Genomic DNA, 17,858 nt, shown 5'->3' with positions numbered 1-17,858 from the left:
TGGGGACAAGATTTCCGGAGCGGGGGAGAAGAAGGCATGGAACAGGCATGCTCTTCTTCCTCCTCCTCCCCTTGTGCTGTCCTCGGCCTTCAGCTGCCTCTGGACAGGCAGCTGGAGGTTGAGCAAGATTCTCCCCCCACGCTGATCCCAGCCTACGGCTGCGTGGCTCCCTCTGGAAAGGCAACTGGGGGGCTGGGAAGAGTCAGGAAGGAGGAAGAACAGCACCTCTTCCTCTCTCCGCCATGTGCTGGGTGAAATGGCATCATGTGCCATCTCTGGCACACGTGACAAAGTTGGAGCAAGTGAAAGTTACTTTTTTCCACTAGCTAGTATAGAATCAAGTGAAATTTTTGCCAGACTGTGAAACTTGTACTTAGAGAAGATAAAGTTCTGATTTTCTTTTTATAACAAAAAAAGCCCTGATTATCATGATAAGAAATTACTTAGATATTAGCAACCTTTCTGCCAGAGAATGGGTTGCAAGTATTTGGGCTTTGATGGTGATGTTTAAAGTCACCCAACAGGTAGGTTAACAACAACAACCTCACCCAGGAAAAGAATCCTTCAGTGCTTTCAGGTTTCCCTTTATCTCTTACGTAGAACAATTACTGGTCAACTTGTAGGTTCCATATAGAGCTATATATCTAACGTCCACATATCTGCTCTTCTCTTTAATCAGAAGAAGAAATAATCTTCATTTATACCTTAACCTTCTTTGTATTTCTAGTGTCAAGGGTTAGCCTCACATAAATTATTTATACCCAGTTCAGTAGCTCTTTCCATGTTAACTCTTAATTTTTAGGGCTTTTTTCACCTATTCTTTATGGTTGTTTTGATGTATATTGATTTTAAGCTGTTTATAACATGTAGCCTGTATTTGCCTTACGGTCATAGCAAATGTTTAGTAACTCCTTTGTTAAAATAAAAACAACAACTAAGTAATAATTCGGTACAATATCTCTACCCTTTTGCAGAATGCAGTCTGAATACTGCTTTGTCAAATCTGTCTGGCTAGTCGCTTCCACTGCACTTCATTTTAAATCAGTCAATCTTAACAATCTTTTCTGACTTATTACTGTCTCATTTACATTCTTTCCTACTATTTGTTAGTTAAATGTGCATACAATATGGCATCACTACTTGATACACCCATTTCTTAATTATAGTGTACATATACCTTGCAAAAGGTGTATTTCTTGGAATGAACATGAAGCTTATAGCCATAATTGTTCATGCTGTTGCTTTATCATTCCTTTCCCACAGTATGTTCTTGTCTCTTAAAGTGAAAATGCTTTGGGGCAGGGCATGTGTTACTCTATGTCATATCTTCTATGAAATTCTGTTTCAAAGCATAGTCAAGACTTCAGTAGACCAGGAAAAAATCTTGTAAAAATCATATGCTCATTTTAAAAGTAAAGTCAGTCTTCTGAATTTCACATTTTTAAAAATGAATTTAGCTCCAAGAATGGTGCTTACTTTTTATTTTCAGAGAGTGAATAAATCCTGATTTGAACTGGTTTATACCAGGGCACATTAACAATATGTATAAAATATTTACTTTGTTTTAGTATAGTCTGGTTTTCCTTCTGAACTAATGAACACCCAACCATTTCAGATTGCTCTCAGAGGAAATAGAATATACAGTATAAGCAGTCAAAAACAATGAACTTTGTTTCATGATGATAGAATTACATTACATTATATTGTATCTCTACTAAAGTTTAAACAGCTGCAGATATATTTCATTTGCATGACATAATGTAGAAATACATTACGTATGCAAGCTTGAATTGAACTAATTACAGCCTGAATTAAATTGAAGAGGAGATTAATTTTCTTTACACTTCAGTGTATTAAACTTGGTTGTGATATTCATTTATATCCCGCCTTTTCGCCAATAACGGTTTTCAAGGTGTCTTATTAAAACCAGTACAGATTAAAAACTGAACAAAAACATAACATATAGACATTATTTTAAAAATAATAAAGTAATTTGTAGAGCTTAAAATTTTTAATATTCAAGACTCCAAGAAAACAGCACAGCACACCAATAAAAGCCCATCACAGTCAATTTTTAAAAGCCGGGTGAAATATGGAATGTTTTAACTTACTAACAGGAGAGTACAGAGGGACCCATCTTAGCTCCCTAGGAAGGAGTTCCAATGGCTGAAAGCAGCCATTGAGAAAGCCTTCTCCCTTGTTCCAACAGTGTATGTCTATAATATATTTCTTGTTGTAAAATAAAAATAAAACAATTCTGTTCTTGCTGCAACGGACTAATATCCCTACATTTCTGGAAGTACTTTTCTTTAGGTTCTGTTATGGAGCTATGGCTGTAAATTAGTTGCTTGGTTTGCCAGAAAAGTAGAATAACATAGGATTTAATCGGTCTTGCAAAATAACACATTTGGTGACTTTGAATTTATGAATGTATTAATTTTAGTTTAAATGCACATTTGCCTTTATTTAAAAAATAAGTTGTGTTAACAGTTTAGACTTTTCTTTTTTGCTGCGTGTTTTATTCTTCATGCTTTATTTGAGTAATCTCAATGATACAGATATCAAATATGTACCTAGGAGTCGCTTGCTGAAGTTGAAGAAAAATACAAGAAAGCAATGGTTTCTAATGCCCAACTAGATAATGAGAAGAACAATTTGATTTATCAAGTAGATACTCTAAAGGATGTCATTGAAGAAAGAGAGGAGCAATTAGCAGAATACTATAGGGAAAATGAAGAAAAGACTAAGGTACTTGAATTTTATTTTGATGATGGTCATAATAATGGAGACTAACTATGCACTATAAATACCTGAACATAAAATGTTTGTGTATATTATGCATAACAATAAAGTGAAGATATTCTAATGTAAATGATGAAGAACATTAATATGATGGTTCACAGCAGTCATTCTTAGGGCTACTTAATTCTCTCTGCCCATAATTTAGAGTCAGATATTTTTAAATTCAGTCATTTGTGGATCTGCAAGCATGTTTATACATTCATCTGGTATCAGATAGATTATGCAGTGGCAAACAAGTTGCCCTATTTTGTTTTCAGAAGCAAATAATTAGGTTACTTTTTTCTTGATTTTAAACATTATCAGTTCTGCTAATCTTCAGAATAATTGATTACATCAATTGATAGTATTCATAATGTGATAGCTTTCTCTAGAAGTTAATGACTAGTATCTGGGGAGCTCCACCCTCCCTTGCCCTTAGCTGAAGTAAGAATCATATCTCTCTTAGTAAACAGTTTTCTGGGTGGCTCTACTATAGATATTTTGTTTTCTTCAAGAGTTGTAAAGTGATCTGCATGTATTTAAAAAATACTTTTTCATGCATATTAAAGCCAGGTAGATCACAAAGGGGAAGAGTATTTATAATGAAAAAACAGCCTGTTTTGCCATGAAATTAGACCACTCTTGTTGGAGTGGACTGAAAGATGGTGCTGGAGAGTGGCCAGAGCAGCTAAAACAAACTGGTATCCATCTGAGCTAATCTTATTTTGCTGAATAAGAGAAGGTTATGTTCCTGTTGTGTCAGTTTTTTAATCTAATGTAGTTTAGGCTTGCTGTAATGTTAAAATTAAACATGAATTGCTTCACTGATATTTGCTTAATACATACAGGAATTAGAAAGACAGAAACACACATGCACGGTTCTACAGCATAAGGTGGATGAACTTAAGGAAGGTATTCGTCAAAGAGATGAATTAATTGAGGTACATATTCATGTTTTACAAACAATTTCAATTATTTGCACAATTAGTTTAATTTCAATTTATTATTATTTTACTTATACAAATCGACATGCATGATATTTCCATATATCACTTAAAACTATCATTCTATGTATCTACTATATTGGTTTGTATTGTATGTCATTGATAGACTTTACGGAACATAACCCAAATCCTTTATAATATACAGTACTTATATTTTAAAAGGGATTATCATAGCTACTTATTCACAAACTACTTAGGACAGTTTATATTTGCCATCCTCTGAAATTATCAAACCCTTGGATTTTAGGAGCTAATATTTTAATATATCATATAACTGTATCTGTATCTATAGTTTTTACACACACACACACACATTTATTTTATATTATATTATATTATAAATATATATTATGTTTCTTAATGAAGCAGTAATGCAACTTGTTTACTAACAGAGTAAACAGAACATATGAAATGGCTGATAATCAGCTAGGCTTCCTGTCATGTTCAGTCCAAATACCACTAAAATGAACAGTTTTTTTCTCTAGGATCCAAATAGAGTTCTATCCAAATGTAAAGAATAGAACAAGCAATAATGAGTTACATCATCAGTCTGGCTAAATATACATTTTTGTTCTGTAATTGGAAATTTGAAAGTTTGAGGATGGCATCTCCTAAAATCTTTGAGATCTGTCAATACTCAAAGTAGTTTGATCTTGTATGACTGACTTCAGGTTGGGGATTCCAAATAGAAAATTGTACACCAGAGTTACCTGTTCTGTCCTTGCTAGCATTGTGATTGAAAATCTAATTTGTAAAAGCATAAAGACTAAAAATGGCAGGTTTTAGTTTAACTTGCTACTGCTATGCCCCATCTCCAGTTCCTAATTGCTCTAAACAGCAAAACCTAGTAGGAAAAGAATGGTTTTTTAATACATTCTGTCTATGCCACTATCTAAAATGACACAATTCCATAAGCAGCTAGGCCTAGCTTAGCGTTCATATGGGGCAGTGGAAGTGCTCAAGCAAGCCCCAAATTTGCTTCATGAATTTATTTTGCAGGACTTCCAGGATGGATTTACCTCCTTTTCTCCGCATTTGAGCTATGGTATAATTTTAGACTCAAAACCTTTAAGGACAGGGTTTATTAATTGAGGCCTTCTGTTGTAAAATAACCTTCGAACTACCTGTTCTACACTGAGTAATTTAATAACATGTTAGTATTGCTTCTATGAAAATTTATCATCAAAATGTGGCTACAGATGTCTGAACAAATGTACATGCCTGTCAAATGTATGATTATATTTTGGAGCTCTCTTACCATGTATCATGATTTCAGTTCTGAAATAGTTAATCATCAGCTGTTCCTCTTTACAAAGCTGTCTAGATTTGGCTAACATTCTTTTAAGGACGTTTTTATTCACAAATATCAGTACTATATCAAGAGCATAAAACAAAATTGATACCTTGCAGCTTCCAAATGAGCAGGAGAAAAGGAAAGGAATGGAGTCCCAGGAATTAAATTGTTAATGTGCAGGTTAAATAGAAAGCACACTGAAACAGATGCTTGTTTTACCTTTTGGTAAGAATTACTTGTAATAGGCACCTTATATGCCAGTCTGACCTGCGGTGAATTACAAATATACATCAGTTAATGAAATAAGATGTATTCCTAGGCAGATACCAGGGCTAGAAATAATATGGACAGAATACGTTCCTGCACCACAAAAAAGAAGGGCAGTTCAACATGTTTCAGCAACCTTTACCAAAAATTAACAATATGCACACATGAAATGAAATAACCACATCATGTATGTCTTGCATAAGTAAACAAAACATTTTGAAACTTCTAGAGGCTTTTTGAAGGCTTCTTCCAAAATGTATCTTGGAATGATTTCTTTCACTAGTTTCCAGTTTGCTTATAATTTTTGTTTTGGTGGTCAGATGTATAGGTCTATATTTTCTTAAAGTGCTATAAGTAGCAGATGAAGCAGGTTCACCAGCTGTCCTACTTTCTGTTTTGGTAGTCACATATACCATAGGCCCTCAGTATCCATGAAGGTTCTGGACCCCCCAGCAGATACCAAAGTTTGCATTGTGCCCAATGGCAGTGCCTTTAAGTCGTTTCTGACTTATGGCAACCCTACAGGGGCCCTATCATAGAATTGTTGTTGGTTTTTTTTTGTTGTTGTTGCAAGATTTGTTCAGAGGAAATTTGCCATTACCTTCCCCTGAGGCTGAGAGAATGTGACTTGCCCAAGGTCACCCACTGGGTTTCATGGCCGAGCTGGAATTTGAAGCCTGCTTTCCAGAGTCACAGTCCAACACTCAAACCACTGTGGTATGCTGACTCTCAGTGGAAACATACACACGGCTACATTTTTGGTTCCAAAGTAATCAATGACCATTTTATAGTTCTCTACAATGTTGACCATGCGCTACAACTACTGTACTCATGTTGTTTAAGGAAAGAGAATCTCTTAGGAATAAGCCGTTATCTATCATTGTTCATCTTTTTTGTTTCTTTGACTTACCTGCTCACTTTATTCTGTCTTTGTGTAATTTTCTTTTCCTGTCTTTTCCTTTCTTTTATTCTCTTCCCTGTGTTTACTGCAGGAGAACCAACGCATGCAGCAGAAAATAGAATCTGTAACCAAAGAGGTGTTTGACCTCCAGGAGACAGTTAATTGGAAAGATAAAAAAATTGGGGTATGAGATGGATTCTGGAGGGTGAAAAGTGGCTTTAGGAATAGACTACTATTAGTTAGCATTAGAATTCTTTGTGGTCCCAGGATTAAATTGAGTATGGCTTCAGTAAACTTCAGTTTGTTAATTCCTTGACATTTCCCTCCCTCAATATTAGACAGTGAGTAAATGGCATTCAGTATGAATCATGCATAAGTATGTTCATGTATCAGTGTATTGTAACCAAAAACAAACAAACAAACACATATATGAGCATAAGTTCCAGTGATATACACAGATAACTAGAATGGTATTTTGGATTTGGTTCCCAGTTTTGTTAAATAACTTTTATTCACTACTTAAAAAAGAAGTAATGATTTTAAAGGTGAACACCATTTTATCATTAGACTTAGATGCAAGTTAAGGCTCGTTAAAATCAGTTGAATCAAATAGGTATCACTAATTATTGATTCCAATGAAGCTATAGATCTCTTTCGCATATCAGTCCTGAGAGGACGCAGCATTTGTAGGGAAGAAAAACTGCAGATCTCCTCAGTGCCACCTGTAACATTTGTGCATAATTTTTATGAGTGCCTAGACTTGCCCTGCAGATGTCACTGCCATCTTCCTCTTCATTGTATTTGCCATTCATTGGCTTTGACTGCTTTTAATGTAGATGTGATACAGCAGCATAGCTCCTTCCTACATACTTTGCCCATTTACACACCTGTGAAGAGAGTGGGTGGTGACAGCCACGCTTAGTCTAGTTTCAGATTTTTGAGAATGGCACAGCTTGTTAACAGTATAGTGTGCAGTATTTGTCGTACAGCAGCTGGTGTTCGTTGATAGTCTTCCATCCAAGTATTAACCAGGGTTGACCCTACTTAGATTCCAGAATCAGATGGGATCTGGTGCCTTTAGGGTATTTAGGCCCCTGGCGTAATGAATTAGGCTGATCAATTTAATGTTTGCCAGATATGTGGTAACTGAGAAATATTTGTGCCACACAGAACTACTGTGGGAAACACAGGGCCTCGTAAATCTTCATTTTCACCTTTTTAACCTCACTTTTTGTTTAGCTGATTATCTTTCATTTGTAAGAAATCTTGCTTACCTATCACACATTCTTTCTCTGTGCTGTTTTCTTTGTGCTACCTGCCTGTACCTCCAGGCTCTAGAGAGACAAAAAGAGTACTTTGACTGCATTAGGATTGAGCGAGATGAGCTCAGAGATGAGCTGGCTGACCTCAAGGAAACAATGAAGACAGGAGAGGTATGTTAGCAGTAGCAGCAAATAACAAATGTAGATTTGGGGCATGAAGCTCTAAGAGTCTACATGGTGTAGAGTGCAGTATCATTACTTCGGCCTACATCTTCTTTTTACCTAAATGAACAAGAACAGTTGTGCTATTACTTTTTGTTGTGCCAATTAAAGTAAAACAAGGCTCTCTCTTAGGTACTGTTAATCTTATTTTTTTTCCAGAAACATGGATTAGTCATAATCCCAGATGGCACTCCAAATGGTGATGTCAACCATGAACCAGTAGTTGGTGCAATAACAGTTGTTTCACAGGAGGCTGCCCAGGTCTTGGAATCAGCAGGGGATGGACCATTAGGTAAAAACTGTTTTTTAAAGAACATCACTGAATTTGGATTGTAGTGTGTATAGATAAAAATTAATAATTTAGGGCCTGACACAGATAGGAACATCTTTACTTGTTTTTGGATAGATCTGTGTGACTAGTTGCAGTCATCTCTGAATCTAGGCAGATATGTATCAGTGCATTTAATTTAAATTTAAGTGCATTAAAATGTAAAGTCATTAACTATATTCATCTTGTGGTAGCAATATATACTGTATATATGCAACTGTAAGTTGACCTCATGTACAAATTGAGGGCAGGTTTGGGGACAAAATTATGGATTTTGATATGACCTGTGGATACGTTGAGGGTAAACTCTAGGCCTGTGATGGTGAACCGATGGCATGCAACACCATTTCCTCTGGCACGTGGTGAGGAGAAGAGGAGGAAGAGTTGCACACCTGTTCTTCCTGATCCTCCCTGGCCTCCAGTTGCCTCTCTGGAGGCAGCTGGAGGCAAGGAACTGCAGGGGGTGGGGGAGGCACACACCTCTTCCTCTTCTTTCCCCCTCACCTCCTGGGCTTTTACCTGACTCTGGAGAGGCAGCTGAAGGCTCAGGAGGGAAGGGGGGGGGGAAAGTCCCGCCCTGGAAATCCGGCCCCCGCACCAGGTAACACCTGGTGTCCGAAATACCTTTCAGTGTGTGCGCTCAGTCCCTATAAGGTTCACCATCACTGCCCTGGGCACATGTAACAAAGGAGGATGAAGCAAAAGAAATCAATGCCCAAGAACTTACAAAATCCCAGCAGGCATAACTGTGCTCGCTCTATAGCTGGATGAAGAGGGAACTACAGTAAATGGCCATCTGTCAGGGATGCTTTGATTTGGATTTCCTGCATGGCAAGAGGTTGGACTGAATGGCCCGTGCGGTCTCTTCCAACTCTATGATTCTATGATTCTAAATCATGGCTGTGGGATGAGTGTGGAAGGCAACTAGGTACAGGTGGGGCTAAGAAAACACACACACATTAAAAAGGACGAAAAGGCAAAGCATGGAAAATGGTGACTACATTGGCAGTGATTATAACCTTTAACTTTAATGCAATAACTTTGCCTACAGTCGGCCCTTCTTATACACGGATTTTTTATACACGGATTCAAGCATACGCGGTTTGAAAATGTCCCAAAAAAGTATAAATTTACCTTGATTTTTCATTTTTTATTAGGGACACCATTTTGCTATGTCATTATATTTAATGGGACTTGAGCATACACGGATTTTGTTATACATGGAGGATCTTGGAACCAAACCCCAGCGTATAACAAGGGTCCACTGTATTTTAATCAGCAAAGCTGACAAACAAACAAACAAAAATCCTTCAAAGCCCATTTCATCTCGATTCTCCTTTGAGCAGAAGCTCTAAAGAGCTGCTACCACCATCATTTCCCCACCTAGACATTCAAAAAGGTCAGAAGCAGAGCCACGACAAAGGGGGGGGGGGGGGTGTCAGTGCTTCTTTTAGTGTCTCCTGGGACAGACTAAGCTGTTGGCTTATCTCACTGAGAGAAGGGAATGGTTCCTTTTTTAAATAAGAGTTGAAGTACAGGACTTACATTGACTTGTGGATAAATCAACCCAGGTTTTTTGGGTCAATTCCTTGACTAAAATTTCTAGATTTATACATGGGTATGTACAGTAAATACGGTAAAAGAAGTTTAAAATGTGTGCAGAAGGAGCAGCAACATATAGATAGTTGATGGTGAAAATTCAGTGGCTATTACAGTATGGTGTGACAGTCAATGTGCTAAAACAAGGCCTAGAAACAATTCTATAAACAGGAGAGGAATTTTCCTTTTGCACTGTCTTTTAATACCCAGTGATGATTTTTGGAAGGTGTTTTTGCTGTATGAAAAGTTGACTTTAATTTGCTAATTGTTTTTTATAGATATTAGGCTAAGAAAACTTGCAGGAGAAAAGGAAGAGTTGCTGTCACAGGTAAAGCTCATACTTCCCCGCCCAGGACAGTTTGTAAAGAATGTTGAAGCCTGTACTAGAGCTCTTAACAAACAAAAAAGCCTCTTTAAATTGGTTAAATCATAAAGCAGTACTAGGCCCCAGCATTAGCTGATAAGCAATACTTATCGACAGTTGTTCAGTGTTTCTTAGACCCGGAAAAGAAAGCTTTATGTTAAGGAACAGACACTGAAGGAAAAAGGGAAGCTTATACGATGTCTAGTACTAGAATTCTTTTGAATACCTTTCTCCTAAATATTCATGTAGCTCTATGTAAATGGCCACAATATGTCTCTGTGTAGACATGCAAAACAGGTTTAGTTTTTCACATTTGCTTCACATGATGAGGTAGCTGGACGAGAGCTTGGAAAGTTACTTTTTGTAAATAATTTGGTACTGTTACCTAAGCGTACTTTTTGACAAGTGATTTGTTATCATTACTTATTACACTATTAACAAGTCACTTGTTGAATTATTAGGGTTTAATTTAAAAAACTACACCTTAAGATTGATAAAATAATGGTGTAATACTTGGAAATTCCTAACACAAAGCCTCTAATGTGGTTTTATGAAGTAAAATTTAAAAGTAACAAGAAAACATGGCTTGTTGTGTCCAAGCAAAGGGAGGAGGTAGACATGTTACAGGTGATGATGTTGCTTTTATCTCTTTCCTTTGAGGCTTTGATGAAGACCCACTATGCTCCAAGTTTTTTCTTAGGTCTCATATGGGAGTTAAATCCCTCACCCCAAAAGGTGTAATTGTACTTGTGATTTTGCCACACCTGGTGGAGTCTTTCTATCTTACGTTGCTGTTCAGTCTTGTCAATTTGAAATAATACGTTGTTGTTACTGGAAAGTTGTGATACTGATATTTTGTCTTTAAAGATTAACTCTACTATATTTGCCTACATATAACTAAGTCACCATTCTCATAAAATAGCAACAGTGTCCTGATAAATTCTGATCGGACAAATTCTGTGCGCTTGTTTAAGTAGTTACTGTAGACTTCAGTTTGTGATTGTAGGTGCATGGTCGTAAATAGCAATATTGTTTGTAAATGCCGAAATATTTATTTATTATTAATAGATGCAGTAGTGAACTGTTTACAACATTTATTTTAAATTATTATATTTCAGATTAAAAAATTGAAATTCCAGTTGGAAGAGGAACGACAGAAATCCTCACGAAATGATGGCACAAGTACCGATTTAACAGGATTAGAAAATGGTTCTGATTTACAGTTAATTGAAATGCAGAGTAGGTATACTTTCAGTCTGCAGTCACATTTGCAAAGTTTAAATTCTTCCTACATTCAAAGAGGGTCAATTGTTGTGGAAAAGACTGTTGCCATTTTGAGTGTGTAAATTAGTTTCTATTTTGTATCTAATTTTAGGTGATGCAGTGAACAGTTCTTCCCCAGCTATTTGATGTGGGAAAGCGGCATTCAGTTTTTTACAGTGTGCCAACGACTGGCACCATGTTTGTGCTCATTGGCTAGGTGCTAGTTTCTTTCCTGGGAACTTGCCAGGAACTGTCAGCCAGTGGCTCAGGGACCAACACCACTCCAGGGACCACTGCTTTGGGTAGCACTGATTTTAAGCGTTTTCCCCTTGCTCTTTAGCCAAAAATACTTCTTGGAGGTTTACAGGCCAATTTTTTTTTAAAGAGCCTGTATTCACTCTCATAATTTAAAAACACAACTGCACCGTCTAAACAGCAAAAAGGGAAAGGGATGGAGAGGGAAGAATGACATTACAGAGAAACCTAGGTGCCTCATATTTATAATGATTGGCTAGGATGAAAACTGTTCAGGAAGAAGTGAAGCTGGTCTATGGGTCAGATTGATGGAGGGGTCACTGCCTCATTCTCGTTTCTCCTTGTACTACTGCCAAGGGGCAATAGAAGGAGATTTTGACATCCATAAAGCTCACTTATCTTTCTGCAGAAGCTTTTAAAAATGGTTTCATTTAAATGTTTTGCAGTGTCAACAAAAGAAATAACTAAACGATGCGACTAAAATTTTGATGACTAAATCATCACTATTAAGATGAAAATCTCATTATTCAGGGCTGGTATAGTTTGTGTGCCAGTGCATGCATTGGCTAAAGCTCCTGAGCTCTTAATTCTTCAGCTTCTGAAGGCTTAGAAGAAATCAGCAGTAAATACTGTTTTGTTCAGTGTGAGGAGGTATCTAGCGGTGGCTTAATTTCCTTTATCTACCAGGAAGCCTGATATTATATGAATGACACTTTTTGTAGTCCGGCATGCCTACGGTCTTCCCTAGTAGTTTTCCCTGACATGCCCAGGACAAAGTTCTGCTCTTCAGCTCCTTTCTTCTCTCGTTTAATTTTCTAAGCTCTTACTGATTCATATTTTGTCTCTGTGTATTCTCTGGGATAAGTCCAGTCAGTGAGAGATCCCCCCTGCCTCAATTCTCCAGAGGTTGTATTTTGTCTCAAGTTCACCCACTGAATGGAACTGGGGCAAAGTCGACCAGTATGGGGTTTCAAGAATGAAAACCTAGGTTGTGTGATCCCTGCCTTCCTGGGCAGTAGGAGGTGCTAACCCATCAGAAGAAATATTGATGGTCAGTGTCCAGTGCTTCATTCTTCCCTTAGAAGAAAGAGCCAGTTTCCATGCTAGATACTTTCCTTCCCTCAAGTAAAAGAATTTTAGAATTTCCTTGCCTTTGTTTGTTTTAGTAGAAGAGGCTACCAATATATTCTTCAGTGACATATTTGTTCAGTTGACAACCCTTAATTTTTTACTTTTGTTTTTTTGCATCTAGGAGATGCCAACAGACAAATTAGTGAATTCAAATTTAAACTTTCAAAAGCTGAACAAGATATTACTACTCTGGAACAAAATGTAGGTATCTTTAAGATTCTGGCGTACATCAATACCCCCAATATATATTTTCCCCACAGTAGATGGTATAAACACCTTTATGTCCTCTGCTTCTTCAAAACCGATCACTTATACTGTGGTGTTAGTGTGAAAATCCTTTCACTGCACAGTCAGGCCAACAGTTCCCAGATTTTTATTCTGAATATAGATGCCAATTTTGCAGGGGAACCAGGGTTGACTGGTTTAAACAAAATGACTTAAACACTCATGGTTGTTAAAATTAGTTATTTATCATTTTTTTAAAAAAAATCTTGCTGTTATTACTATTTTATTTCTTACTGGAACGCCAATTACTGAATTTAAACATTTTAACTTTTTTAACATGGTTTATTGGCAGTTGTTAATTGTTAGACCAGTATCCAGTGTCCATTGTTTCTTTTTAATTACTTTATTTGATAATGCAAGGAATGTCATTCAGAAACAAATCCTTCAATTAAGTTCAACCAACACTTCTTTTAAAGAAGGACTTTTTAAAAGAACAATTATAAGCTAGTAGCTGTAACATCTGAACAGTATTTTGCTACTTAATTTTCCAATTCATTCCTATATTGCTATAGCCCTATACTCCTATATATAAGATGCCAATTTGTGTATATAATTCCTCGTTTTATTGAAAGATGTAAATCATATCAAATCTTAATACCCCTGGATTGTTAATGTCAGAAAGCATTAAAACATGGTTGAGCAAGCTTTCTAATATATAAAAAGCAGGATTTGATTTTTTCACTCTATGATTCTATGAATTTAAAACCTAGTTTATAACAGTTTATAGGTTTGTTTTTTTTAAAAAACTAAATATTTTTGAAACAAGATGGGAACAGAACTGGTGGGTGTATTCATGTATTGGTGGATTTACATTTGCAAGAAAAAGAACCATTGACATTCTAGTTGGATGGAAAAAGAAGAGCCTACTATTTAACGTGTAGGACCTAAGTATATAGGCTAGGATAGTGCTCGCCAGGATCAACCCTGGGGTTTGGGTGGGGATGAACGGGAGTTCACACACCTGTCCCCTCTCTGACCTGGGACCAGAACAGTTGAGTTCCCACTTAGTAGCCCTCCCCATTACCGTGTCTGACATGCAAACAGAGCACATGGCTACACCCATATGTTTAAGCATCCCGTTTCCACATCAGATGTGCCATGGGGGGGGCGCCTGAGGAAGACCTATGACCAATAAGGTAAGGAGCTTGGTGGGACAAACACCCAGGTTTTGCCATGGAGTTTCTTGGAAACTGCAAAACCACGGGTCTCTTACCCTGGGGGTCAGGCCAGATCCTCTGGATCTGCATGTGATCTTGCAGTATTGGGCCCATAATCTGATCTAGACAATGCAAAGCCAGGAGGATTCCAGGCCTTTTGGCCATAGAAACAGTGCATATAGAAAGTGAGAATGTGAGATGAAGACTTACCAATTCTTTTTGGAGGGGGGACATTTGCACCATCTGCAGTTGGGGCAGATGTAGAACACCTCTCCATGTTCCCAATTGGGCTAAATTACACTGATTGGATGGGGCACTCAAGGATTTGACAGGAGTGAAAGGAAGCTCCACCAGACAGCTGGCGAAATATAGAAACTTTGGGTCCCATATTCCCTCAACCTGAAAGTTCATGGAACTTGTCATAAGTGATGGTTTATCTTAGACAGTGATTGGCTTATGATTTATGTATAACCAGAATTTGATTGATTTATGACTGAATTATGGTTGATTGATGAGATTTGTATTATGCAATATAGTTGTGGCCATCTTTGTTAACCCATGAAGCTGTATCCAGCCATTTTCCCAGCGCAATGTTGACTTTTACAATGACAATAGTCCACTTGACATACATTTCCTCTCTTGAGATCCTAAGGCATTATACCACCTCAGCACATATTTCAACTGAAATCTCTGCCTGGTGGGTTGGTTGACTGTGGAGACTGGAAGTAGTAGTTTCCATTTTCTTCATTTAGTGTTATTTAAAATAACTTTACAGATAAGATGGGCCCTGCTTTCACATGGGAAGAAAAGCGAATCACTGTTTTCAATTGGTTTTGTAGGTGGTACGACTTGAAGGTCAGGTGGTAAGATACAAAACTGCTGCAGAGAATGCAGAAAAAGTAGAAGATGAACTCAAAGCAGAAAAGAGAAAACTTCAGCGAGAGGTAAAGGCAATGTCAATGATCACTTTCCTATAAAGCCAGCTTAGGGTTAGTTTTGTATGGCATCTCTTTGGCATCTGTAACCGGAAAACATCCATACTGCCAGCTTTTGATTTGGATTCAGCAGTCTTCTCTGAAAGCTCCAGAGCCAAATATGAAGCAGAAATGGATTGATTTTTTTTATTCTTGTCTAACTCAGCTGGCTTCTATTTAACTGTTTAAAAAGTGACCAGTCACTCCACTTATTTTCTACTGGTGGCTGGCTGTTCATTGCCCAAATAAAGTGCCTACAAGTTAATTGGGAGAAAGATGGGATATAAGAAAATAATAATAATAATAATAATAATAATAATAATAATACAGAGGAAAACAGATGGCTTAAGTCCTGAATGAAAGAGCAATAGGTGCTTTGCTGAGATTGGCAGGGCTACCTGAGTCACAAGCTGGGAAGGTTTCTCTGTATTCTGGTTGACTTCAAATTTAGGGGTAAATTCACCTCCAAATTTACAATCATCTATCCTATGTGATTTGGATCTGTTTCCATCCATTTCTAACTTGTATGCTGATGTGAGGCAGATATTACACTGTATGGCTGACCAAGACTGAGATGAGGTTATGTAAAAGTAAATTAATAAATTATAGGCTGAATTAGAAATGAAATTATACCAGTCTTCAGTACTGGCAAGATAAACTCTGGATGATTTCTAGTGTATCAGAAGGAGTTTCTGTGTAACAGTAGTAGCAACTTTGAAAAGCTGTCCTAACGACCATTTAAATTGCTGAAAAATGCAAGGAACTGGGTAGATTTATTTGCACATGATGGGACTAGCAACTTTAATTTTCCTGCTCATACTGAGCTTGGGCCACACAGCCTGATTGTGAAACATAAAGATACGCCCTTGTCTTTGAACTACTTTATACCTGGCTCTGGCTAAAGAACATGGGGTTTCTAATTTAGAAAGGAAGTAGGTTTTATAAGGCCAAGTTTGCCCAGTCTTGTTGTAGTTGAAAGGGAGAGCAAGAGTGAGACTACAACTAGATGGAATGGCAAACTAATATGTTTTGTGACAAGTCCAGTTTTTAACATACTGGTATGAGTCCACTCAGAAACTTTTCCTGGGGGGGCAGGGAGGTTTGGGGAGAGGATATGCCTGGAGTTTGTAGCAATCCTCTCCCATTTAGGTTGTCTTTGGGTTTGACACTGAAGTCTTAGGGAATCATAGGGAAAAGCGATTGAGACTCTGTAGTGAGATAAACTACAGAATCCCTCCCTTTCTGCATAATTGTTGCAAATCTAGGTATGAAGATATATCCTGTTTGCTTTGTATTATCTTATAGTCAAAGTGGCAGAGTTGAAATATCTTGCAATTCTATTTGTGGATAGGAGTCATTTTGTTTTTCTTTCATACTGTGTTCAGAAACTGCATTAGTTTGTTTAAAATTTCACTGTGTTGCAAATCTTTACAAAGCTATCCATTGTATTTAGCATGTGTATTGACTCTTCTTCTTTTTTTAGTTAAGAACAGCATTGGACAGGATAGAAGAGATGGAGATGACCAATAGCCACTTAGTAAAACGGCTGGAGAAAATGAAGGCAAACCGAACTGCACTTCTATCTCAACAGTAGCAACGAAACCTTAAACATTATGCACTGCTCCTTGAAATAACTTGTCCCAGCTTGTTTTAATACAGGCTTCATTTGGCACAAACTTTGAACACGGAACAGTTCAGTGAATTTTAGTTCCATAATTAAGTGGAAAATATTTTGTAACTTGAGCAAATGAAAAAAAAAATAGCTTGAATCTTTATGCAAATGATGAGTTTTAGCAGCTTAAGTCTAGAGTCTGCTGGAGCCCAATGCTGTATGATTGACTTCCTGCTATAAACTATTTTCACAATTGTGAAATTTAGTTTATTCACTGAAATATTTTCAACTGCTTTAATAATGCTTGGTGCTTGGAGACGACCGCATGAATTCAAGAGGATGCTGCATTACAAACTAACCAATTATGTGCTGAAGACATCACATGGCACAAGTGCCTTCTATCTAGTGCAATGTAGACTTCAATGATTAGTTTAAAATAACCTTTGGAATCAGATAACATTTATTTTAAAATACATTTGGGGTTGTGTTTGCTAAACTTTATACATTTTTGATGGAAAACACTTTTGTAAAATATTTAAATTTATATAAAATAGAAATGACTGTATAAAATTTGCTTTATTGCATGGGTGACACACACCTGTTTTAGACTTTAAAAATTACTATCCCCAGCTACTCTTAGTGTAAGAGTAGTATGTATAAGATGTTTTGTTGTATAGGGCAAAACTTGGTGTGTCAGGTGCTTAAGTGTGGAGTGGAACATGGGTGGGTGGGAGAGATGTGGCAGAAAAATCTATTAAACCGACACTTTACTTAGTATTGATGGTGTCTGTGTTTCCTACCTTGCTATTCTCTGTGCCATTAAATACTTGTGGAAACATAATAGTGACATATGTGCATGTAACTCAAGTTATGTCAATTCCTGGATGTTGCAGTAAGAATTCCTGCACGTGGATCTTGCAGCACCTTTGAGACTAACTGATAGAAAGGTGGTCGCATGCATCTGAGGAAGTAGGTAGAAGTCTACAACAGCTCATGCTACCGACTTCTTTCAATTATAGTTGGCCCTTCACATTTGCAGCTTTGATTATTCACAGGCCTGTTACAGACAGCCAAAATAAAGCTGCTTCGAGTCACAGTGGAGGTATGGTGTTTCAATGATGCATGCGTCCTAAGAGTCCAGAATCCACACCAAAGCCAC

The 17,858-nt window shown here is 37.2% G+C and overlaps 1 protein-coding gene across 6 annotated transcripts in view; it reads left to right on the top strand.

Moving 5' to 3' along the window:
- Positions 1–17,290, top strand: part of LRRFIP2 (LRR binding FLII interacting protein 2) — a 61,129-nt gene extending 43,839 nt beyond the window's left edge. For 3 of the 6 annotated variants that reach the window (XM_042472945.1, XM_042472948.1, XM_042472947.1), the window contains 10 exons: positions 2,578–2,748; positions 3,630–3,722; positions 6,339–6,431; positions 7,579–7,680; positions 7,891–8,023; positions 9,937–9,986; positions 11,141–11,261; positions 12,793–12,872; positions 14,953–15,057; positions 16,571–17,290. In XM_042472945.1, coding sequence (XP_042328879.1) covers positions 2,578–2,748; positions 3,630–3,722; positions 6,339–6,431; positions 7,579–7,680; positions 7,891–8,023; positions 9,937–9,986; positions 11,141–11,261; positions 12,793–12,872; positions 14,953–15,057; positions 16,571–16,681 — 1,059 coding nt within the window. In that variant the 3' untranslated portion in view covers positions 16,682–17,290. The remainder of the gene's footprint in view (positions 1–2,577; positions 2,749–3,629; positions 3,723–6,338; positions 6,432–7,578; positions 7,681–7,890; positions 8,024–9,936; positions 9,987–11,140; positions 11,262–12,792; positions 12,873–14,952; positions 15,058–16,570) is intronic. The other 3 variants (XM_042472946.1, XM_042472950.1, XM_042472949.1) reach the window with 1 other exon arrangement.
- The last annotated feature ends 568 nt before the right edge of the window (positions 17,291–17,858 follow it).

The sequence above is a fragment of the Sceloporus undulatus genome, chromosome 6, assembly GCF_019175285.1.
Source record: "Sceloporus undulatus isolate JIND9_A2432 ecotype Alabama chromosome 6, SceUnd_v1.1, whole genome shotgun sequence".
Lineage (NCBI taxonomy): Eukaryota > Metazoa > Chordata > Lepidosauria > Squamata > Phrynosomatidae > Sceloporus > Sceloporus undulatus.
The sequence above is the reverse complement of the archived record's forward strand: the minus strand, read 5'-3'. Positions and strand labels throughout refer to the sequence as shown.